This window comes from Musca autumnalis, unplaced genomic scaffold (genome assembly GCF_047663935.1).
Source record: "Musca autumnalis isolate F117 unplaced genomic scaffold, ASM4766393v1 scaffold_2, whole genome shotgun sequence".
Taxonomy (NCBI): Eukaryota; Metazoa; Arthropoda; class Insecta; order Diptera; family Muscidae; genus Musca; species Musca autumnalis.
In genome coordinates, this window is record NW_027411755.1 from 38,558,407 (window position 1) to 38,584,102 (window position 25,696).

Genomic DNA, 25,696 nt, shown 5'->3' on the forward strand with positions numbered 1-25,696 from the left:
AGAATTGGTATAGATGCCATGCCAAAGAATTGTTGAAGATGCCATTCCACCGAGTTAATGAAGATGACATGCTTAGGATCTGAAAATGAATTGCATCTTTTGGGGGTCACGCTCTTGTGAAAAGAATGAGTGAAGATGCTAAAAAAATCACATTCCATTTCACTTGCACCCATTCTTGAATAGCATCTTTGGCATCGACCATTTTGCTGGGAACGGCTGCCAAAAATCCCTTACAAAACCCATGATTTTGGGAGGACTTTTTTTGCTGGGATATTCGTGGATTTTTTAAATCATTTTGAAAGCCACCAGATAGACGAGAAATTTTAAAAAATGTATCGTTTTACAATTTTTGCGGGATAATCTTAGAAAAATTTTATTACAAATTCTCATGGGCCGTTTGACACATGACTTCTTTATTGGCCTGTCTACCCTTTGTTCATTATTAAAACGCTACTGTTTAGTAGCTACTTACTAATTAAGTAGCATGTTTAATATTTGGAGTTGTAGTTTTGATACTCAAAAAAAGGGGGACGGGACCTCCTTTCAACAGAGAGTGAGACAAATAAAAACCAATTAAATCACAATGGTCACAATGGTTTAATCAAAACAAATTCTCTTACCACCTGTTGAGCATAACAATAAGCCATGTATTTCACCTGTCACGGTGCGTGTGTGTGTAAGGCGCATAACCAAGTCAAGTCGCATAAACCCAACGTTTGGTATTGGTCAATAAAGATAACGCCTACTTAGCTTCTTGGGGTAAGTTACGCATTGTTGTGTCTGTTTAACAAAGAGAGTAACTGAGAGTTTAAACATGGCTTAAACAACAACTGCAACAACAACACATCCTCCGGACAGCATGAATGAATGTATAACACTTGGCCATTGGTAAACTGGTTAAAGCCAAGATCCAATTAACCACAAACGAATGGGTTGTTCAACACTCAGAGTTGTTGTTTATCTTTCGTTCGTTTGGGTGAGAAGAAGAGAAGCTGGGCAGCAGATACAACAACAAAATAAGCTGATCTTTTGTGATCAGCTGTGACTGGAATTGATGTAAGTGTCATAACAATGCTCCAAGGGATCATAACGAGATTTGACGTGAAACCGTAACGACACAGAACGGCAAATTAAACGGGAAAAGTGTGGAGACAAGAAAAGCAAAAATAACAACAAAAAGAAGAGGAAGAAACGCAATTTATAAAAACAAAAGAAATTTAATTATTTAAAATTAAAAAAAAAGAAATTTGTGAAAGAATTGTTTTAAAAAAAGAGTTCTTTTAAGAACCCAAAAAGTGCTTTGACTTACCTCCTCAGACTATGCATGAGCTGAGAATGGGTTATAAACAATCTCTGTTACAACGTTTACAACAATTCGAAATGTCGTCCGGATATCAAAAACCCTCAACCGTAGAACTTGAAACGGAAACCAAAAATGAAATGGATAACAATTCGCAAGCGGCCGGTGCCGCTGCCGTCGGTGGTGCAAGTGTTACAGATTTTAGTATACAACGTATATTAGGTGATAGCCCAGCGGATAAAACGAAACCCTCACAATCACCACGTACCTCCAGTAGTTCCATAACCCAGGATACACCTCCCAGTAGCCCCAAACTTTATGCTCCAGTGGCTACCAAGGCTCAACTTCCAGTGGCAGATATTTTGGATTTATCAAAAACCAAATCAGCAGCGGGAGCAACAGCTGGTGGAACGAACAGCACCCCTACAAATCCTGCAATCGAATTTCCTTATGCACCAAATGTCAATACCTTTCCCTATCCCGCAATACATCCCAACATTTTGGCTGCTGTGGCAGCTCAGAAATTCTATGCTCAATTTTTGCCGCATGTGTTTAGCGGTGCAGCTAATCCGGCGGCAGTTGCTGGGTTATATGGACAATTTCCTTTACAGCGTTCCATGGCGACCAACTCTAGCTATCAAAAACGTTATTTTGCTCCCTATGTGCTCAACAATAATTCGCAGCAGCAGCAACGGGTAGCTCCTACACAATCTCCCCTAACACCACCCACACCCACCGGCATTAGCAGCTCACAATCAGCGGCGTCTCATTGTCAAGCAACTTCAACACCTTCGAAATACCTTTGTTCACGTCTGGATTGCGTCGAGTGCCTGGAATCCTATTATAAAACCCCCACGGCAAATAATAGTGGTTATTCGTACAAAAGTCCCATCCTATCGCCCACTGCCTCAATCATAAGTTCCACCAGTTCTTCTTATCATTCGAAGGTGCAAAAAGATGTGCTGCTATCAGCGTCAAATATTTCATTGACTTCAGTAACGAATATTCATTTAAATGCGGCGGCTAAAACTACATCAACGGGAGCTACACACATGGCATCGATGTTTGAAAGCCGTGCTACAATCGTGTCCAACAATTCGGAGGAGATTAGTTACAAATGCCGCATTTGTGATAAAGTTTTTGGATGTTCACAAACGTTGCAGGTAAGCAGATAAATCAACCATGACGTCTTCTAGAAAATTTTAATACCGAAGGGAAATGAGGATTTTTAAAATAAAATTTTTAGTTCCCCTTAAGCCCAACAAATGTGCATTGTTTAAAAAATTTTTTGAGGCCCCCTAACGCCCTACAAAAGTGGATTTTTTAAATAATTTTTGCAGACCTTCACAAGGCCCACAAACGTGGATTTTTAAAATAATTTTTTCAGACCCTCAAAAGACGCACAAACTTGGATTTGTTAAATAATTTTTTGAGGTCCCCTAAAGCCTTACAATCGTAGATTTTTTAAATAATTTTTTGAGGGCCTCTAAAGCCCTACAAACGTTGATTTTTTAAAATAATTTTTTGAGGTCCCATAAAGCCCTACAAACTTGGATTTTTAAATATTTTATTGAGGTCCACAAATGCCCTACAAACGTGGATTTTTTAAATTATTTTTTGAGGTCCCCTAAAGCCCTACAAACGTGGATTTTTTAAATTATTTTTTGAGGTCCCCTAAAGCCGTACAACCGTGGATTTTTTAAATAATGTTTTGAGAAGTCTAAAAGCCCCACAAATGTGGATTTTTTAAATAATTTATTGAGGAGTTTAAAAGCCCCACAAACGTGGATTTTTTAAATAATTTTTTGAGGAGTTTAAAAGACCCACAAACGTGGATTTTTTAAATAATTTTTTGAGGACCTTAAAAGACCCACAAACGTGGATTTTTAAATAATTTTTTGAGGAGTCTACAAGCCCTACAAACGTGGATTTTTTAAATAATTTTTTGAGGAGTCTAAAAGCCCCACAAACGTGGATTTTTTAAATAATTTTTTGAGGACCTTAAAAGACCCACAAACGTGGATTTTTAAATAATTTTTTGAGGAGTCTACAAGCCCTACAAACGTGGATTTTTTAAATAATTTTTTGAGGAGTCTAAAAGCCCCACAAACGTGGATTTTTTAAATAATTTTTTGAGGTCCCCTAAAGCCCTACAAACGTGGATTTTTAAAATTATTTTTTGAGGTCTCCTAAAGCCCCACAAACGTGGATTTTTTAAATAATTTTTTGAGGTCCCCTAAAGCCCTACAAAAGTGGATTTTTTAAATTGTTTTTTGAGGTCTCCTAAAGCCCCACAAACGTGGATTTTTTAAATAATTTTTTGAGGAGTCTAAAAGCCCCACAAACGTGGATTTTTTAAATAATTTTTTGAGGTCTCCTAAAGCCCCACAAACGTGGATTTTTTAAATAATTTTTTGAGGAGTCTAAAAGCCCCACAAACGTGGATTTTTTAAATAATTTTTTGAGGAGTTTATTAGCCCCACAAACGTGGATTTTTTAAATAATTTTTTGAGGAGTTTATTAGCCCCACAAACGTGGATTTTTTAAATAGTTTTTTGAAAAGTTTAAAAGCCCCACATACGTGGATTTTTTAAATAATTTTTTGAGTAGTTTAAAAGCCCACAAACGTGGATTTTTTAAATATTTTTTTGAGAAGTTTAAAAGCCCCACAAACGTGGATTTTTTTAAATAATTTTTTGAGGAGTTTAAAAGTCCCACAAACGTGGATTTTTAAATAATTTTTTGAGGTGTTTAAAAGCCCCACAAACGTGGATTTTTTTACTAATTTTTGAGGTCCCCAAAAGCCCCACAAACGTAGACTTTTTAAATAATTTGTTGAGGGGTTTCAAACCCCCACAACCGTGGATTTTTGAAATTAGTTTTTGAGGAGTTTCAAACCCCCACAACCGTGGATTTTTGAATAATTTTTGAGGAGTTTTAAAAGCCCCACAAACGTGGATTTTTTAAAAACTTTTTTGAGGAGTTTAAAAGCCCCACCACAAACGAGGATTTTTTAAATAATTTTTTGAAGAGTTTAAAAACCCCATTTGGAGTGTCTTAAAAATCCACATTTGTTGGGCTTTTAAGGGTCTCAAAAATTTAATTAAAAAATCCTCGTCTGTTGGGCATTTGGGCAAAATTATTTAAAAAATCCAAGTTTGCGGGGCTTCAAAAATTATTTAAAAAATCCAAGCTTACGGGGCTTTTGAGGACCTCAAAAAATATTTTAAAAATCCGCGTTTATGAGGCTTTTGAGGGCCTCAATTAATTATTTCACAAATCCAGGTTTACGGCGCTTTTGAAGGCCTCAAAAAAATATTTAAAAATCCACGATTATGGGGCTTTTGAGGCCTCCAAACGCCTCTGCGGCATTTAATGGCCTGCAAAAATTATTTCAAAAATTCACGCCTATGGGTCATTTAGTGGCCTGCAAAAATTATTTCAAAAATCCACGCAATGGAACATTTAGTTACCTTCAAAAATTATTTCAAAAATCCGCGCCTATGGTACATTTAGTATACTGCAAAAATTATTTTAAATTGAGGATTTGGTGGCCTCTTTCTATCTATTTCTTCTTTTAGGCCTATATACCTAACAGATTTATAATAATTTCCTTTCTCCTTTCTTTCCAGGCCCATGAAAAAACTCACAAATCCCCACGCTATGAATGCACCGACTGCGGCAAAGGCTTCTCCCAGCTACGCAACTACAAATACCACCTCTCTGTGCATCGTGGAACCAAAGAATTTGCCGCCGAATGTCCGGAATGCGGTAAGACATTCAATGACAAAGGTTATCTCAGCAGTCACATGAAAATTCATCGCAACAAAAAGGAATATGAATGTCCGTACTGTCCAAAATCCTTCAACCAACGTGTTGCCTTTAATATGCACGTGAGAATACACACTGGGGTCAAGCCACACAAATGTGCTGAATGTGGTAAGCGATTTTCCCGAAAAATGCTTCTCAAACAACATATGCGTACCCATAGCGGCGAGAAACCATATCAATGTTCAGTGTGTGGTAAATCATTTGCCGATCGTAGTAATATGACGCTGCATCATCGTCTACACTCGGGCATTAAACCCTTCAATTGTCCCATCTGTCCAAAGGCATTCACCAAGAAACATCATTTGAAGACTCACTTGAACTATCATACGGGATGTAAACCCTATGTCTGTCCACATCCGAATTGTAATCAGGCATTTACCCAGTCAAGTAATATGCGGACGCATGCCAAAAAATGTCAATATAGACCGTTACAAATGACACAATTTCCTTCGGGAGCAACGGCAGCTGCTTCTTCAGTGAGTAACAGCGGTTCAATAACATCAATGGTTGATGTGAAATCATCAATATCCGCAGCAGTAGCCTCTTCATCAGCGGTTAGTGCCCAAAGTTTACTGCTTAATACCATTTCCCGTTTACCTTCAACGCCTGGTGTCAACAGCCATAGCCTTTATCATGGTGTTAATGGCCCAACAACCAACAACAGCAGCAGCACCACCATCGGTCACAACAGTAGCAGCAACATTCCTTACATGCCTGCAACCACTTTATCGGCAGGAATTCGGATGTTATCCACAGTTCACAATTCATCAACTGCAGTCACTGTTGCCGCTTCCTCTGGATTTCCGCCTGCCCAACAACCTTTATTGTCCACCTTGAGACCGTTTTAGAAACATTTATAACGGAGAGACAAAAACTTCAACAACAACAACACTTAAATGGACCATTCTATCATCATCATCACCGTCGTCATGTGGCCAGCGTGCAATGTACCCCATACATAGTTAGTCTGCTTTAATTTGCTTTAAAACTTCCTCTAGTTTGACATTTATTTACCACCACTTTAGTTATTTAAACGCTTTAATTATTTTTTTCTCAAATATAAACTGTGATACAATTATAGTTTTAAAATAGTTTTGTAATTTCTTATAATGTAATTTTAGTTTTCCTTATAGTCGCATTTCTTCTTGCCAACTTTCCTTTGCTTTAATGGTATTGAAAGAAAAACAATAAAAAATATTTATAACGGTAATATTTAAAAATAAAACGGCTTCACTTTTATTTTTTAGAGGGAGGGGAGCAAACTTTCCTGAAACTTTTTAACCAGCCAAGAGCTTCATAAACGTGGATTTTTTAAAGGAATTTTTTAACCAGCCAAGAGCTTCATAAACGTGGATTTTTTAAAGGAATTTTTTAACCAGCCAAGAGCTTCATAAAAGTGGATTTTTTAAAGGAATTTTTTAACCAGCCAAGAGCTTCATAAACGTGGATTTTTTAAAGGAATTTTTTAACCAGCCAAGAGCTTCATAAACGTGGATTTTTTAAAGGAATTTTTAAGCAGCCAAGAGCTTCATAAACGTGGATTTTTTAAAGGAATTTTTTAACCAGCCAAGAGCTTCATAAACGTGGATTTTTTAAAGGAATTTTTTAACCAGCCAAGAGCTTCATAAACGTGGATTTTTTAAAGGAATTTTTTAACCAGCCAAGAGCTTCATAAACGTGGATTTTTTAAAGGAATTTTTTAACCAGCCAAGAGCTTCATAAACGTAGATTTTTTAAAGGAAATTTTTAAAGGAATTTTTTAACCAGCCAAGAGCTTCATAAACGTGGATTTTTTAAAGGAATTTTTAAGCAGCCAAGAGCTTCATAAACGTGGATTTTTTAAAGGAATTTTTAAGCAGCCAAGAGCTTCATAAACGTGGATTTTTTAAAGGAATTTTTTAACCAGCCAAGAGCTTCATAAACGTGGATTTTTTAAAGGAATTTTTTAACCAGCCAAGAGCTTCATAAACGTGGATTTTTTAAAGGAATTTTTTAACCAGCCAAGAGCTTCATAAACGTGGATTTTTTAAAGGAATTTTTTAACCAGCCAAGAGCTTCATAAACGTGGATTTTTTAAAGGAATTTTTTAACCAGCCAAGAGCTTCATAAACGTGGATTTTTTAAAGGAAATTTTTAAAGGAATTTTTTAACCAGCCAAGAGCTTCATAAACGTGGATTTTTTAAAGGAAATTTTTAAAGGAATTTTTTAACCAGCCAAGAGCTTCATAAACGTGGATTTTTTAAAGGAATTTTTAAGCAGCCAAGAGCTTCATAAACGTGGATTTTTTAAAGGAATTTTTAAGCAGCCAAGAGCTTCATAAACGTGGATTTTTTAAAGGAATTTTTTAACCAGCCAAGAGCTTCATAAACGTGGATTTTTTAAAGAAATTTTTTAACCAGCCAAGAGCTTCATAAACGTGGATTTTTTAAAGGAATTTTTTAACCAGCCAAGAGCTTCATAAACGTGGATTTTTTAAAGGAATTTTTTAACCAGCCAAGAGCTTCATAAACGTGGATTTTTTAAAGGAATTTTTTAACCAGCCAAGAGCTTCATAAACGTGGATTTTTTAAAGGAATTTTTTAACCAGCCAAGAGCTTCATAAACGTGGATTTTTTAAAGGAATTTTTAAAGGAATTTTTTAACCAGCCAAGAGCTTCATAAAGGTGGATTTTTTAAAGGAATTTTTTAACCAGCCAATAGCTTCATAAACGTGGATTTTTTAAAGGAATTTTTTAACCAGCCAAGAGCTTCATAAACGTGGATTTTTTAAAGGAATTTTTTAACCAGCCAAGAGCTTCATAAACGTGGATTTTTTAAAGGATTTTTTAACCAGCCAAGAGCTTCATAAACTTGGATTTTTTAAAGGAATTTTTTACCCCAGCCAAGAGCTTCATAAACGTGGATTTTTTAAAGGATTTTTTAACCAGCCAAGAGCTTCATAAACGTGGATTTTTTAAAGGATTTTTTAACCAGCCAAGAGCTTCATAAACTTGGATTTTTTAAAGGATTTTTTAACCAGCCAAGAGCTTCATAAACGTGGATTTTTTAAAGAATTTTTTAACCAGCCAAGAGCTTCATAAACCTGGATTTTTTAAAGGAATTTTTTAACCAGCCAAGAGCTTCATAAACGTGGATTTTTTAAAGGAATTTTTTTAACCAGCCAAGAGCTTCATAAACGTGGATTTTTTAAAGGAATTTTTTAACCAGCCAAGAGCTTCATAAACGTGGATTTTTTAAAGGAATTTTTTAACCAGCCAAGAGCTTCATAAACGTGGATTTTTTAAAGGAATTTTTTAACCAGCCAAGAGCTTCATAAACGTGGATTTTTTAAAGGAATTTTTTAACCAGCCAAGAGCTTCATAAACGTGGATTTTTTAAAGGAATTTTTTAACCAGCCAAGAGCTTCATAAACGTGGATTTTTTAAAGGAATTTTTTAACCAGCCAAGAGCTTCATAAACGTGGATTTTTTAAAGGAATTTTTTTAACCAGCCAAGAGCTTCATAAACGTGGATTTTTTAAAGGAATTTTTTAACCAGCCAAGAGCTTCATAAACGTGGATTTTTTAAAGGAATTTTTTAACCAGCCAAGAGCTTCATAAACGTGGATTTTTTAAAGGAATTTTTTAACCAGCCAAGAGCTTCATAAACGTGGATTTTTTAAAGGAATTTTTTAACCAGCCAAGAGCTTCATAAACGTGGATTTTTTAAAGGAATTTTTTAACCAGCCAAGAGCTTCATAAACGTGGATTTTTTAAAGGAATTTTTTAACCAGCCAAGAGCTTCATAAACGTGGATTTTTTAAAGGAATTTTTTAACCAGCCAAGAGCTTCATAAACGTGGATTTTTTAAAGGAATTTTTTAACCAGCCAAGAGCTTCATAAACGTGGATTTTTTAAAGGAATTTTTTAACCAGCCAAGAGCTTCATAAACGTGGATTTTTTAAAGGAATTTTTTAACCAGCCAAGAGCTTCATAAACGTAAATTTCTTAAAAGAATTTTTTAACCAGCCAAGAGCTTCATAAACGTGGATTTTTTAAAGGAATTTTTTAACCAGCCAAGAGCTTCATAAACGTGGATTTTTTAAAGGAATTTTTTAACCAGCCAAGAGCTTCATAAACGTGGATTTTTTAAAGGAATTTTTTAACCAGCCAAGAGCTTCATAAACTTGGATTTTTTAAAGGAATTTTTTAACCAGCCAAGAGCTTCATAAACGTGGATTTTTTAAAGGAATTTTTTAACCAGCCAAGAGCTTCATAAACGTGGATTTTTTAAAGGAATTTTTTAACCAGCCAAGAGCTTCATTAACGTGGATTTTTTAAAGGATTTTTTTAACCAGCCAAGAGCTTCATAAACGTGAATTTTTTAAAAGAATTTTTTAACCAGCCAAGAGCTTCATAAACGTGGATTTTTTAAAGGAATTTTTTAACCAGCCAAGAGCTTCATAAACGTGGATTTTTTAAAGGAATTTTTTAACCAGCCAAGAGCTTCATAAACGTGGATTTTTTAAAGGAATTTTTTAACCAGCCAAGAGCTTCATAAACGTGGAATTTTTAAAGGATTTTTTTTAACCAGCCAAGAGCTTCATAAACGTGAATTTCTTAAAAGAATTTTTTAACCAGCCAAGAGCTTCATAAACGTGGATTTTTTAAAGGAATTTTTTAACCAGCCAAGAGCTTCATAAACGTGGATTTTTTAAAGGAATTTTTTAACCAGCCAAGAGCTTCATAAACGTGGATTTTTTAAAGGAATTTTTTAACCAGCCAAGAGCTTCATAAACGTGGATTTTTTAAAGGAATTTTTTAACCAGCCAAGAGCTTCATAAACGTGGATTTTTTAAAGGAATTTTTTAACCAGCCAAGAGCTTCGTAAACTTGGATTTTTTAAAGGAATTTTTTAACCAGCCAAGAGCTTCATGAACGTGGATTTTTTAAAGGAATTTTTTAACCAGCCAAGAGCTTCATGAACGTGGTTTTTTTAAAGAAATTTTATAACCAGCCAAGAGCTTCATAACCGTGGATTTTTTAAAGTTTTTTTTAACCAGCCAAGAGCTTCATAAACATGGATTTTTTAAAGAAATTTTATAACCAGCCAAGAGCTTCATAAACGTGGATTTTTTAAAGGAATTTTTTAACCAGCCAAGAGCTTCATAAACGTGGATTTTTTAAAGGAATTTTTTAACCAGCCAAGAGCTTCATAAACGTGGATTTTTTAAAGGAATTTTTTAACCAGCCAAGAGCTTCATAAACGTGGAATTTTTAAAGGATTTTTTTTAACCAGCCAAGAGCTTCATAAACGTGAATTTCTTAAAAGAATTTTTTAACCAGCCAAGAGCTTCATAAACGTGGATTTTTTAAAGGAATTTTTTAACCAGCCAAGAGCTTCATAAACGTGGATTTTTTAAAGGAATTTTTTAACCAGCCAAGAGCTTCATAAACGTGGATTTTTTAAAGGAATTTTTTAACCAGCCAAGAGCTTCATAAACGTGGATTTTTTAAAGGAATTTTTTAACCAGCCAAGAGCTTCATAAACGTGGATTTTTTAAAGGAATTTTTTAACCAGCCAAGAGCTTCGTAAACTTGGATTTTTTAAAGGAATTTTTTAACCAGCCAAGAGCTTCATGAACGTGGATTTTTTAAAGGAATTTTTTAACCAGCCAAGAGCTTCATGAACGTGGTTTTTTTAAAGAAATTTTATAACCAGCCAAGAGCTTCATAACCGTGGATTTTTTAAAGTTTTTTTTAACCAGCCAAGAGCTTCATAAACATGGATTTTTTAAAGAAATTTTATAACCAGCCAAGAGCTTCATAAACGTGGATTTTTTAAAGGAATTTTTTAACCAGCCAAGAGCTTCATAAACGTGGATTTTTTAAAGGAATTTTTTTAACCAGCCAAGAGCTTCATAAACGTGGATTTTTTAAAGGAATTTTTTAACCAGCCAAGAGCTTCATAAACGTGGATTTTTTAAAGGAATTTTTTAACCAGCCAAGAGCTTCATAAACGTGGATTTTTTAAAGGAATTTTTTAACCAGCCAAGAGCTTCATAAACGTGGATTTTTTAAAGGAATTTTTTAACCAGCCAAGAGCTTCATAAACGTGGATTTTTTAAAGGAATTTTTTAACCAGCCAAGAGCTTCATAAACGTGGATTTTTTAAAGGAATTTTTTAACCAGCCAAGAGCTTCATAAACGTGGATTTTTTAAAGGAATTTTTTTAACCAGCCAAGAGCTTCATAAACGTGGATTTTTTAAAGGAATTTTTTAACCAGCCAAGAGCTTCATAAACGTGGATTTTTTAAAGGAATTTTTTAACCAGCCAAGAGCTTCATAAACGTGGATTTTTTAAAGGAATTTTTTAACCAGCCAAGAGCTTCATAAACGTGGATTTTTTAAAGGAATTTTTTAACCAGCCAAGAGCTTCATAAACGTGGATTTTTTAAAGGAATTTTTTAACCAGCCAAGAGCTTCATAAACGTGGATTTTTTAAAGGAATTTTTTAACCAGCCAAGAGCTTCATAAACGTGGATTTTTTAAAGGAATTTTTTAACCAGCCAAGAGCTTCATAAACGTGGATTTTTTAAAGGAATTTTTTAACCAGCCAAGAGCTTCATAAACGTGGATTTTTTAAAGGAATTTTTTAACCAGCCAAGAGCTTCATAAACGTGGATTTTTTAAAGGAATTTTTTAACCAGCCAAGAGCTTCATAAACGTAAATTTCTTAAAAGAATTTTTTAACCAGCCAAGAGCTTCATAAACGTGGATTTTTTAAAGGAATTTTTTAACCAGCCAAGAGCTTCATAAACGTGGATTTTTTAAAGGAATTTTTTAACCAGCCAAGAGCTTCATAAACGTGGATTTTTTAAAGGAATTTTTTAACCAGCCAAGAGCTTCATAAACTTGGATTTTTTAAAGGAATTTTTTAACCAGCCAAGAGCAATATAAACGTGGATTTTTTAAAGGAATTTTTTAACCAGCCAAGAGCTTCATAAACGTGGATTTTTTAAAGGAATTTTTTAACCAGCCAAGAGCTTCATTAACGTGGATTTTTTAAAGGATTTTTTTAACCAGCCAAGAGCTTCATAAACGTGAATTTTTTAAAAGAATTTTTTAACCAGCCAAGAGCTTCATAAACGTGGATTTTTTAAAGGAATTTTTTAACCAGCCAAGAGCTTCATAAACGTGGATTTTTTAAAGGAATTTTTTAACCAGCCAAGAGCTTCATAAACGTGGATTTTTTAAAGGAATTTTTTAACCAGCCAAGAGCTTCATAAACGTGGAATTTTTAAAGGATTTTTTTTAACCAGCCAAGAGCTTCATAAACGTGAATTTCTTAAAAGAATTTTTTAACCAGCCAAGAGCTTCATAAACGTGGATTTTTTAAAGGAATTTTTTAACCAGCCAAGAGCTTCATAAACGTGGATTTTTTAAAGGAATTTTTTAACCAGCCAAGAGCTTCATAAACGTGGATTTTTTAAAGGAATTTTTTAACCAGCCAAGAGCTTCATAAACGTGGATTTTTTAAAGGAATTTTTTAACCAGCCAAGAGCTTCATAAACTTGGATTTTTTAAAGGAATTTTTTAACCAGCCAAGAGCTTCATAAACGTGGATTTTTTAAAGGAATTTTTTAACCAGCCAAGAGCTTCATAAACGTGGATTTTTTAAAGGAATTTTTTAACCAGCCAAGAGCTTCATTAACGTGGATTTTTTAAAGGATTTTTTTAACCAGCCAAGAGCTTCATAAACGTGAATTTTTAAAAGAATTTTTTAACCAGCCAAGAGCTTCATAAACGTGGATTTTTTAAAGGAATTTTTTAAGCAGCCAAGAGCTTCATTAACGTGGATTTTTTAAAGGATTTTTTTAACCAGCCAAGAGCTTCATAAACGTGGATTTTTTAAAGGATTTTTTTAATTAGCCAAGAGCTTAATAATCGTGGATTTTTAAAGGAATTTTTTAACCAGCCAAGAGCTTCATTAACGTGGATTTTTAAAGGAATTTTTTAACCAGCAAAGAGCTTCATAAAGGTGGATTTTTTAAAGGAATTTTTAAACCAGCCAAGAGCTTCATAAACTTGGATTTTTTAAAGGAATTTTTTAACCAGCCAAGAGCTTCATAAACGTGGATTTTTTAAAGGAATTTTTTAACCAGCCAAGAGCTTCATAAACGTGGATTTTTAAAGGAATTTTTTAACCAGCCAAGAGCTTCATAAACGTGGATTTTTTAAAGGATTTTTTTAATTAGCCAAGAGCTTAATAATCGTGGATTTTTAAAGGAATTTTTTAACCAGCCAAGAGCTTCATTAACGTGGATTTTTAAAGGAATTTTTTAACCAGCAAAGAGCTTCATAAACGTGGATTTTTTAAAGGAATTTTTTAACCAGATAAGAGCTTCATAAACGTGGATTTTTTAAAGGAATTTTTAAACCAGCCAAGAGCTTCATAAACGTGGATTTTTTAAAGGAATTTTTTAACCAGAGAAGAGCTTCATAAACGGGGATTTTTAAAAGGAATTTTTTAACCAGCCAAGAGCTTCATAAACGTGGATTTTTTAAAGGAATTTTTTAACCAGATAAGAGCTTCATAAACGTGGATTTTTTAAAGGAATTTTTAAACCAGCCAAGAGCTTCATAAACGTGGATTTTTTAAAGGAATTTTTTAACCAGAGAAGAGCTTCATAAACGGGGATTTTTAAAAGGAATTTTTTAACCAGCCAAGAGCTTCATAAACGTGGATTTTTTAAAGGAATTTTTTAACCAGATAAGAGCTTCATAAACGTGGATTTTTTAAAGGAATTTTTTAACCAGAGAAGAGCTTCATAAACGGGGATTTTTAAAAGGAATTTTTTAACCAGCCAAGAACTTCATAAACGTGGATTTTTTAAAGGAATTTTTTAACCAGCCAAGAGCTTCATAAACGGGGATTTTTAAAAGGAATTTTTTAACCAGCCAAGAACTTCATAAACGTGGATTTTTTAAAGGAATTTTTTAACCAGCCAAGAGCTTCATAAACATGGATTTTTTAAATGAATTTTTTAACCAGCCAAGAGCTTCATAAACGTGGATTTTTTAAAGGAATTTTTTAACCAGATAAGAGCTTCATAAACGTGGATTTTTTAAAGGAATTTTTTAACCAGATAAGAGCTTCATAAACGTGGATTTTTTAAAGGAATTTTTAAACCAGCCAAGAGCTTCATAAACGTGGATTTTTTAAAGGAATTTTTTAACCAGAGAAGAGCTTCATAAACGGGGATTTTTAAAAGGAATTTTTTAACCAGCCAAGAACTTCATAAACGTGGATTTTTTAAAGGAATTTTTTAACCAGCCAAGAGCTTCATAAACGTGGATTTTTTAAAGGAATTTTTTAACCAGATAAGAGCTTCATAAACGTGGATTTTTTAAAGGAATTTTTTAACCAGATAAGAGCTTCATAAACGTGGATTTTTTAAAGGAATTTTTAAACCAGCCAAGAGCTTCATAAACGTGGATTTTTTAAAGGAATTTTTTAACCAGAGAAGAGCTTCATAAACGGGGATTTTTAAAAGGAATTTTTTAACCAGCCAAGAACTTCATAAACGTGGATTTTTTAAAGGAATTTTTTAACCAGCCAAGAGCTTCATAAACGTGGATTTTTTAAAGGAATTTTTTAACCAGATAAGAGCTTCATAAACGTGGATTTTTTAAAGGAATTTTTTAACCAGATAAGAGCTTCATAAACGTGGATTTTTTAAAGGAATTTTTAAACCAGCCAAGAGCTTCATAAACGTGGATTTTTTAAAGGAATTTTTTAACCAGATAAGAGCTTCATAAACGGGGATTTTTAAAAGGAATTTTTTAACCAGCCAAGAGCTTCATAAACGTGGATTTTTTAAAGGAATTTTTTAACAAGCCAAGAGCTTCATAAACGTGGATTTTTTAAATGAATTTTTTAACCAGCCAAGAGCTTCATAAACGTGGATTTTTTAAAGGAATTTTTTAACCAGCCAAGAGCTTCATAAACGTGGATTTTTTAAAGGAATTTTTTAACCAGATAAGAGCTTCATAAACGTGGATTTTTTAAAGGAATTTTTTAACCAGAGAAGAGCTTCATAAACGGGGATTTTTAAAAGGAATTTTTTAACCAGCCAAGAACTTCATAAACGTGGATTTTTTAAAGGAATTTTTTAACCAGCCAAGAGCTTCATAAACGGGGATTTTTAAAAGGAATTTTTTAACCAGCCAAGAACTTCATAAACGTGGATTTTTTAAAGGAATTTTTTAACCAGCCAAGAGCTTCATAAACGTGGATTTTTTAAATGAATTTTTTAACCAGCCAAGAGCTTCATAAACGTGGATTTTTTAAAGGAATTTTTTAACCAGAGAAGAGCTTCATAAACGGGGATTTTTAAAAGGAATTTTTTAACCAGCCAAGAGCTTCATAAACGTGGATTTTTTAAAGGAATTTTTTAACCAGCCAAGAGCTTCATAAACGTGGATTTTTTAAAGGAATTTTTTAACCAGATAAGTGCTTCATAAACGGGGATTTTTAAAAGGAATTTTTTAACCAGCCAAGAGCTTCATAAACGTGGATTTTTTAAAGGAATTTTTAAACTAGCCAAGAGCTTCATAAACGTGGATTTTTTAAAGGAATTTTTTAACCAGCCAAGAGCTTCATAAACGTGGATTTTTTAAAGGAATTTTTTAACCAGCCAAGAGCTTAATAAACGTGGATTTTTTAAAGGAATTTTTTAATTAGCCAAGAGCTTCATAAACGTGGATTTTTTAAAGGAATTTTTTAACCAGCCAAGAGCTTCATAAACGTGGATTTTTTAAAGGAATTTTTTAATTAGCCAAGAGCTTAATAAACGTGGATTCTTTAAAGGAATTTTTTAACCAGCCAAGAGCTTCATAAACGTGGATTTTTTAAAGGAATTTTTTAACCAGCCAAGAGCTTCATAAACGTGGATTTTTAAAGGAATTTTTTAACCAGCCAAGAGCTTCATAAACGTGGATTTTTTAAAGGAATTTTTTAACCAGCCAAGAGCTTCATAAACGTGGATTTTTTAGAGGAATTTTTTAATTAGCCAAGAGCTTAATAAACGTGGATTCTTTAAAGGAATTTTTTAACCAGCCAAGAGCTTCATAAACGTGGATTTTTTAAAGGAATTTTTTAATTAGCCAAGAGCTTAATAAACGTGGATTTTTTAAACGAATTTTTTAACCAGATAAGAGCTTCATAAACGTGGATTTTTTAAAGGAATTTTTAAACCAGCCAAGAGCTTCATAAACGTGGATTTTTTAAAGGAATTTTTTAACCAGAGAAGAGCTTCATAAACGGGGATTTTTAAAAGGAATTTTTTAACCAGCCAAGAGCTTCATAAACGTGGATTTTTTAAAGGAATTTTTTAACCAGCCAAGAGCTTCATAAACGTGGATTTTTTAAAGGAATTTTTTAACCAGATAAGAGCTTCATAAACGGGGATTTTTAAAAGGAATTTTTTAACCAGCCAAGAGCTTAATAAACGTGGATTTTTTAAAGGAATTTTTTAATTAGCCAAGAGCTTCATAAACGTGGATTTTTTAAAGGAATTTTTTAACCAGCCAAGAGCTTAATAAACGTGGATTTTTTAAAGGAATTTTTTAATTAGCCAAGAGCTTCATAAACGTGGATTTTTTAAAGGAATTTTTTAACCAGCCAAGAGCTTCATAAACGTGGATATTTTAAAGGAATTTTTTAACCAGCCAAGAGCTTAATAAACGTGGATTTTTTAAAGGAATTTTTTAATTAGCCAAGAGCTTAATAAACGTGGATTCTTTAAAGGAATTTTTTAACCAGCCAAGAGCTTCATAAACGTGGATTTTTTAAGGAATTTTTTAACCAGCCAAGAGCTTCATAAACGTGGATTTTTTAAATGAATTTTTTAACCAGCCAAGAGCTTCATAAACGTGGATTTTTTAAAGGAATTTTTTAACCAGCCAAGAGCTTCATAAACGTGGATTTTTTAAAGAAATTTTTTAACCAGCCAAGAGCTTCATAAACGTGGATTTTTTAAAGGAATTTTTTAATTAGCCAAGAGCTTAATAAACGTGGATTTTTAAAGGAATTTTTTAACCAGCCAAGAGCTTCATAAACGTGGATTTTTTAAAGGAATTTTTTAATTAGCCAAGAGCTTAATAAACGTGGATTTTTTAAAGGAATTTTTTAACCAGCCAAGAGCTTCATAAACGTGAATTTTTTAAAGGAATTTTTTAACCAGCCAAGAGCTTCATAAACGTGAATTTTGTAAAAGAATTTTTTAACCAGCCAAGAGCTTAATAAACGTGGATTCTTTAAAGGAATTTTTTAACCAGCCAAGAGCTTAATAAACGTGGATTCTTTAAAGGAATTTTTTAACCAGCCAAGAGCTTCATAAACGTGGATTTTTTAAAGGAATTTTTTAATTAGCCAAGAGCTTAATAAACGTGGATTTTTTAAAGGAATTTTTTAACCAGATAAGAGCTTCATAAACGTGGATTTTTTAAAGGAATTTTTAAACCAGCCAAGAGCTTCATAAACGTGGATTTTTTAAAGGAATTTTTTAACCAGAGAAGAGCTTCATAAACGGGGATTTTTAAAAGGAATTTTTTAACCAGCCAAGAGCTTCATAAACGTGGATTTTTTAAAGGAATTTTTTAACCAGATAAGAGCTTAATAAACGTGGATTTTTTAAAAGAATTTTTTAATCAGCCAAGAGCTTCATAAACGTGGATTTTTTTAAAGGAATTTTTTAACCAGCCAAGAGCTTCATAAACGTGGATTTTTTAAAGGAATTTTTTAACCAGCCAAGAGCTTCATAAACGTGGATTTTTTTAAGGAATTTTTTAACCAGCCAAGAGCTTCATAAACGTGGATTTTTTAAAGGAATTTTTTAACCAGCCAAGAGCTTCATAAACGTGGATTTTTTAAAGGAATTTTTTAACCAGATAAGAGCTTCATAAACGTGGATTTTTTAAAGGAATTTTTTAACCAGATAAGAGCTTCATAAACGTGGATTTTTTAAAGGAATTTTTAAACCAGCCAAGAGCTTCATAAACGTGGATTTTTTAAAGGAATTTTTTAACCAGAGAAGAGCTTCATAAACGGGGATTTTTAAAAGGAATTTTTTAACCAGCCAAGAGCTTCATAAACGTGGATTTTTTAAAGGAATTTTTTAACCAGATAAGAGCTTAATAAACGTGGATTTTTTAAAAGAATTTTTTAACCAGCCAAGAGCTTAATAAACGTGGATTCTTTAAAGGAATTTTTTAACCAGCCAAGAGCTTAATAAACGTGGATTCTTTAAAGGAATTTTTTAACCAGGCAAGAGCTTCATAAACGTGGATTTTTTTAAGGAATTTTTTAACCAGCCAAGAGCTTTTTAAACGTGGATTTTTAAAGGAATTTTTTAACCAGCCAAGAGCTTCATAAACGTGGATTTTTTAAAGGAATTTTTTAACCAGCCAAGAGCTTCATAAACGTGGGTTTTTTAAAGGAATTTTTTAATTAGCCAAGAGCTTCATAAACGTGGATTTTTTAAAGGAATTTTTTAACCAGCTTAATAAACGTGGATTTTTTAAAGGAATTTTTTAACCAGCCAAGAGCTTAATAAACGTGGATTTTTTAAAAGAATTTTTTAACCAGCCAAGAGCTTAATAAACGTGGATTTTTTAAAGGAATTTTTTAACCAGCCAAGAGCTTCATAAACGTGAATTTTTTAAAGGAATTTTTAACCAGCCAAGAGCTTCATAAACGTGGATTTTTTAAAGGAATTTTTTAACCAGCCAAGAGCTTCATAAACGTGGATTTTTTAAAGGAATTTTTTAACCAGCCAAGAGCTTCATAAACGTGGATTTTTTAAAGGAATTTTTTAACCAGCCAAGAGCTTCATAAACGTGGATTTTTTAAAGGAATTTTTTAACCAGCCAAGAGCTTCATAAACGTGGATTTTTTAAAGGAATTTTTTAACCAGCCAAGAGCTTCATAAACGTGGATTTTTTTAAAGGAATTTTTTAACCAGCCAAGAGCTTCATAAACGTGGATTTTTTAAAGGAATTTTTTAACCAGCCAAGAGCTTCATAAACGTGGATTTTTTTAAAGGAATTTTTTAACCAGCCAAGAGCTTCATAAACGTGGATTTTTTAAAGGAATTTTTTAACCAGCCAAGAGCTTCATAAACGTGGATTTTTTTAAAGGAATTTTTTAACCAGCCAAGAGCTTCATAAACGTGGATTTTTTAAAGGAATTTTTTAACCAGCCAAGAGCTTCATAAACGTGGATTTTTTAAAGGAATTTTTTAACCAGCCAAGAGCTTCATAAACGTGGATTTTTTAAAGGAATTTTTAAACAGCCAAGGGTTTCCTAAAGAATTTTTTAATCAGCCAAGAGCTTCAAAAACGTGGATTTTTAAAGGAATTTTTTAACCAGCCAAGAGTTTCATAAATGTGTATTTTTTAAAGGAATTTTTTAACCAGATAAGAGCTTAATAAACGTGGATTTTTTAAAGGAATTTTTTAACCAGATAAGAGCTTAATAAACGTGGATTTTTTAAAAGAATTTTTTAATCAGCCAAGAGCTTCATAAACGTGGATTTTTTTAAAGGAATTTTTTAACCAGCCAAGAGCTTCATAAACGTGGATTTTTTAAAGGAATTTTTTAACCAGATAAGAGCTTAATAAACGTGGATTTTTTAAAAGAATTTTTTAACCAGCCAAGAGCTTAATAAACGTGGATTTTTTAAAGGAATTTTTTAACCAACCAAGAGCTTCATAAACGTGGATTTTTTAAAGGAATTTTTTAACCAGCCAAGAGCTTAATAAACGTGGATTTTTTAAAGGAATTTTTTAATTAGCCAAGAGCTTCATAAACGTGGATTTTTTAAAGGAATTTTTTAACCAGCCAAGAGCTTAATAAACGTGGATTTTTTAAAGGAATTTTTTAATTAGCCAAGAGCTTCATAAACGTGGATTTTTTAAAGGAATTTTTTAACCAGCCAAGAGCTTAATAAACGTGGATTTTTTAAAGGAATTTTTTAATTAGCCAAGAGCTTCATAAACGTGGATTTTTTTAAGGAATTTTTTAACCAGCCAAGAGCTTCATAAACGTGGATTTTTTAAAGGAATTTTTTAACCAGCCAAGAGCTTCATAAACGTGGATTTTTTAAAGGAATTTTTTAATTAGCCAAGAGCTTAATAAACGTGGATTTTTTTAAGGAATTTTTTAACCAGCCAAGAGCTTCATAAACGTGGATTTTTTAAAGGAATTTTTTAACCAGCCAAGAGCTTAATAAACGTGGATTTTTTAAAGGAATTTTTTAATTAGCCAAGAGCTTCATAAACGTGGATTCTTTAAAGGAATTTTTTAACCAGCCAAGAGCTTAATAAACGTGGATTCTTTAAAGGAATTTTTTAACCAGCCAAGAGCTTCATAAACGTGGATTTTTTAAAGGAATTTTTTAATTAGCCAAGAGCTTAATAAACGTGGATTTTTTAAAGGAATTTTTTAACCAGATAAGAGCTTCATAAACGTGGATTTTTTAAAGGAATTTTTAAACCAGCCAAGAGCTTCATAAACGTGGATTTTTTAAAGGAATTTTTTAACCAGAGAAGAGCTTCATAAACGGGGATTTTTAAAAGGAATTTTTTAACCAGCCAAGAGCTTCATAAACGTGGATTTTTTAAAGGAATTTTTTAACCAGATAAGAGCTTAATAAACGTGGATTTTTTAAAAGAATTTTTTAATCAGCCAAGAGCTTCATAAACGTGGATTTTTTTAAAGGAATTTTTTAACCAGCCAAGAGCTTCATAAACGTGGATTTTTTAAAGGAATTTTTTAACCAGATAAGAGCTTAATAAACGTGGATTCTTTAAAGGAATTTTTTAACCAGCCAAGAGCTTAATAAACGTGGATTCTTTAAAGGAATTTTTTAACCAGGCAAGAGCTTCATAAACGTGGATTTTTTTAAGGAATTTTTTAACCAGCCAAGAGCTTTTTAAACGTGGATTTTTAAAGGAATTTTTTAACCAGCCAAGAGCTTCATAAACGTGGATTTTTTAAAGGAATTTTTTAACCAGCCAAGAGCTTCATAAACGTGGGTTTTTTAAAGGAATTTTTTAATTAGCCAAGAGCTTCATAAACGTGGATTTTTTAAAGGAATTTTTTAACCAGCTTAATAAACGTGGATTTTTTAAAGGAATTTTTTAACCAGCCAAGAGCTTAATAAACGTGGATTTTTTAAAAGAATTTTTTAACCAGCCAAGAGCTTAATAAACGTGGATTTTTTAAAGGAATTTTTTAACCAGCCAAGAGCTTCATAAACGTGAATTTTTTAAAGGAATTTTTAACCAGCCAAGAGCTTCATAAACGTGGATTTTTTAAAGGAATTTTTTAACCAGCCAAGAGCTTCATAAACGTGGATTTTTTAAAGGAATTTTTTAACCAGCCAAGAGCTTCATAAACGTGGATTTTTTAAAGGAATTTTTTAACCAGCCAAGAGCTTCATAAACGTGGATTTTTTAAAGGAATTTTTTAACCAGCCAAGAGCTTCATAAACGTGGATTTTTTAAAGGAATTTTTTAACCAGCCAAGAGCTTCATAAACGTGGATTTTTTTAAAGGAATTTTTTAACCAGCCAAGAGCTTCATAAACGTGGATTTTTTAAAGGAATTTTTTAACCAGCCAAGAGCTTCATAAACGTGGATTTTTTTAAAGGAATTTTTTAACCAGCCAAGAGCTTCATAAACGTGGATTTTTTAAAGGAATTTTTTAACCAGCCAAGAGCTTCATAAACGTGGATTTTTTAAAGGAATTTTTTAACCAGCCAAGAGCTTCATAAACGTGGATTTTTTAAAGGAATTTTTAAACAGCCAAGGGTTTCCTAAAGAATTTTTTAATCAGCCAAGAGCTTCAAAAACGTGGATTTTTAAAGGAATTTTTTAACCAGCCAAGAGTTTCATAAATGTGTATTTTTTAAAGGAATTTTTTAACCAGATAAGAGCTTAATAAACGTGGATTTTTTAAAGGAATTTTTTAACCAGATAAGAGCTTAATAAACGTGGATTTTTTAAAAGAATTTTTTAATCAGCCAAGAGCTTCATAAACGTGGATTTTTTTAAAGGAATTTTTTAACCAGCCAAGAGCTTCATAAACGTGGATTTTTTAAAGGAATTTTTTAACCAGATAAGAGCTTAATAAACGTGGATTTTTTAAAAGAATTTTTTAACCAGCCAAGAGCTTAATAAACGTGGATTTTTTAAAGGAATTTTTTAACCAACCAAGAGCTTCATAAACGTGGATTTTTTAAAGGAATTTTTTAACCAGCCAAGAGCTTAATAAACGTGGATTTTTTAAAGGAATTTTTTAATTAGCCAAGAGCTTCATAAACGTGGATTTTTTAAAGGAATTTTTTAACCAGCCAAGAGCTTAATAAACGTGGATTTTTTAAAGGAATTTTTTAATTAGCCAAGAGCTTCATAAACGTGGATTTTTTAAAGGAATTTTTTAACCAGCCAAGAGCTTAATAAACGTGGATTTTTTAAAGGAATTTTTTAATTAGCCAAGAGCTTCATAAACGTGGATTTTTTTAAGGAATTTTTTAACCAGCCAAGAGCTTCATAAACGTGGATTTTTTAAAGGAATTTTTTAACCAGCCAAGAGCTTCATAAACGTGGATTTTTTAAAGGAATTTTTTAATTAGCCAAGAGCTTAATAAACGTGGATTTTTTTAAGGAATTTTTTAACCAGCCAAGAGCTTCATAAACGTGGATTTTTTAAAGGAATTTTTTAACCAGCCAAGAGCTTAATAAACGTGGATTTTTTAAAGGAATTTTTTAATTAGCCAAGAGCTTCATAAACGTGGATTTTTTAAAGGAATTTTTTAACCAGCCAAGAGCTTAATAAACGTGGATTTTTTAAAGGAATTTTTTAACCAGCCAAGAGCTTCATAAACGTGGATTTTTTAAAGGAATTTTTTAACCAGATAAGAGCTTCATAAACGTGGATTTTTTAAAGGAATTTTTTAACCAGATAAGAGCTCCATAAACGTGGATTTTTTAAAGGAATTTTTTAACCAGCCAAGAGCTTCATAAACGTGGATTTTTTAAAGGAATTTTTTAACCAGCCAAGAGCTTCATAAACGTGGATTTTTTAAAGGAATTTTTTAACCAGCCAAGAGCTTCATAAACGTGGATTTTTTTAAAGGAATTTTTTAACCAGCCAAGAGCTTCATAAACGTGGATTTTTTAAAGGAATTTTTTAACCAGCCAAGAGCTTCATAAACGTGGATTTTTTAAAGGAATTTTTTAACCAGCCAAGAGCTTCATAAACGTGGATTTTTTAAAGGAATTTTTTAACCAGCCAAGAGCTTCATAAACGTGGATTTTTTAAAGGAATTTTTTAACCAGCCAAGAGCTTCATAAACGTGGATTTTTTAAAGGAATTTTTTAACCAGCCAAGAGCTTCATAAACGTGGATTTTTTAAAGGAATTTTTAAACAGCCAAGGGTTTCCTAAAGAATTTTTTAATCAGCCAAGAGCTTCAAAAACGTGGATTTTTAAAGGAATTTTTTAACCAGCCAAGAGTTTCATAAATGTGTATTTTTTAAAGGAATTTTTTAACCAGATAAGAGCTTAATAAACGTGGATTTTTTAAAGGAATTTTTTAACCAGATAAGAGCTTAATAAACGTGGATTTTTTAAAAGAATTTTTTAATCAGCCAAGAGCTTCATAAACGTGGATTTTTTTAAAGGAATTTTTTAACCAGCCAAGAGCTTCATAAACGTGGATTTTTTAAAGGAATTTTTTAACCAGATAAGAGCTTAATAAACGTGGATTTTTTAAAAGAATTTTTTAACCAGCCAAGAGCTTTTTTAAAGGAATTTTTTAACCAACCAAGAGCTTCATAAACGTGGATTTTTTAAAGGAATTTTTTAACCAGCCAAGAGCTTCATAAACGTGGATTTTTTAAAGGAATTTTTTAATTAGCCAAGAGCTTCATAAACGTGGATTTTTTAAAGGAATTTTTTAACCAGCCAAGAGCTTAATAAACGTGGATTTTTTAAAGGAATTTTTTAATTAGCCAAGAGCTTCATAAACGTGGATTTTTTAAAGGAATTTTTTAACCAGCCAAGAGCTTAATAAACGTGGATTTTTTAAAGGATTTTTTTAATTAGCCAAGAGCTTCATAAACGTGGATTTTTTTAAGGAATTTTTTAACCAGCCAAGAGCTTCATAAACGTGGATTTTTTAAAGGAATTTTTTAACCAGCCAAGAGCTTCATAAACGTGGATTTTTTAAAGGAATTTTTTAATTAGCCAAGAGCTTAATAAACGTGGATTTTTTAAGGAATTTTTTAACCAGCCAAGAGCTTCATAAACGTGGATTTTTTAAAGGAATTTTTTAACCAGCCAAGAGCTTAATAAACGTGGATTTTTTAAAGGAATTTTTTAATTAGCCAAGAGCTTAATAAACGTGGATTTTTTAAAGGAATTTTTTAATTAGCCAAGAGCTTCATAAACGTGGATTTTTTAAAGGAATTTTTTAACCAGCCAAGAGCTTAATAAACGTGGATTTTTTAAAGGAATTTTTTAACCAGCCAAGAGCTTAATAAACGTGGATTTTTTAAAGAACTTTTTTAATTAGCCAAGAGCTTAATAAACGTGGATTCTTTAAAGGAATTTTTTAACCAGCCATAAGCTTCATAAACGTGGATTGTTTTAAGGAATTTTTTAACCAGCCAAGAGCTTCATAAACGTGGATTTTTTCAAGGAATTTTTTAACCAGCCAAGAGATTCATAAACGTGGATTTTTTAAAGGAATTTTTTAACCAGCCAAGAGCTTCATAAACGTGGATTTTTTAAAGGAATTTTTTAACCAGCCAAGAGCTTCATTAACGTGGATTTTTTAAAGGATTTTTTTAGCCAGCCAAGAGCTTCATAAACGTGGATTTTTTAAAGGAATTTTTTACCCAGCCTAGAGCTTCATAAACGTGGATTTTTTACAGGAATTTTTTAACCAGCCTAGAGCTTCATAAACGTGTATTTTTTAAAGGAATTTTTTAACCAGCCTAGAGCTTCATAAACGTGGATTTTTTAAAGGAATTTTTTAACCAGCCTAGAGCTTCATAAACGTGGATTTTTTAAAGGAATTTTTTAACCAGCCAAGAGCTTCATAAACGTGGATTTTTTAAAGGAATTTTTTAACCAACCAAGAGCTTCATAAACGTGGATGTTTTAAAGGAATTCTTTAACCAGCCATAAGCTTCATAAACGTGGATTTTTTAAAGGAATTTTTTAACCAACCAAGAGCTTCATAAACGTGGATGTTTTAAAGGAATTCTTTAACCAGCCATAAGCTTCATAAACGTGGATTTTTTAAAGGAATTTTTTAACCAGCCAAGAGCTTCATAAACGTGGATTTTTAAAGGAAATTTTTTAACAAGCCAAGAGCTTCATAAACGTGGATGTTTTAAAGGAATTTTTTAACCAGCCAAGAGCTTCATAAACGTGGATTTTTTAAAGGAATTTTTTAACCAGCCAAGAGCTTCATAAACGTGGATTTTTTAAAGGAATTTTTTAACCAGC

The 25,696-nt window shown here is 32.3% G+C and overlaps 1 protein-coding gene across 1 annotated transcript; it reads left to right on the forward strand.

The window, feature by feature from the left end:
* The first annotated feature begins 1,320 nt into the window (after positions 1 to 1,320).
* Positions 1,321 to 5,979, forward strand: LOC141392222 (uncharacterized). Its single transcript, XM_073965176.1, has 2 exons — positions 1,321 to 2,463; positions 4,933 to 5,979. The coding sequence occupies exons 1-2, from the start codon at positions 1,321 to 1,323 to the stop codon at positions 5,977 to 5,979; spliced, it is 2,190 nt and encodes a 729-aa protein (XP_073821277.1).
* The last annotated feature ends 19,717 nt before the right edge of the window (positions 5,980 to 25,696 follow it).

What these genes read in the sequence shown, in the direction of transcription:
- LOC141392222 (XM_073965176.1), top strand. Translation starts at nt 1,321, where the DNA reads ATGCATGAGCTGAGAATGGGTTATAAACAATCTCTGTTACAACGTTTA. An exon ending in GATGTTCACAAACGTTGCAG is followed by an intron (nt 2,464 to 4,932) that starts GTAAGCAGATAA and finishes CTTTCTTTCCAG; the next exon opens with GCCCATGAAAAAACTCACAA.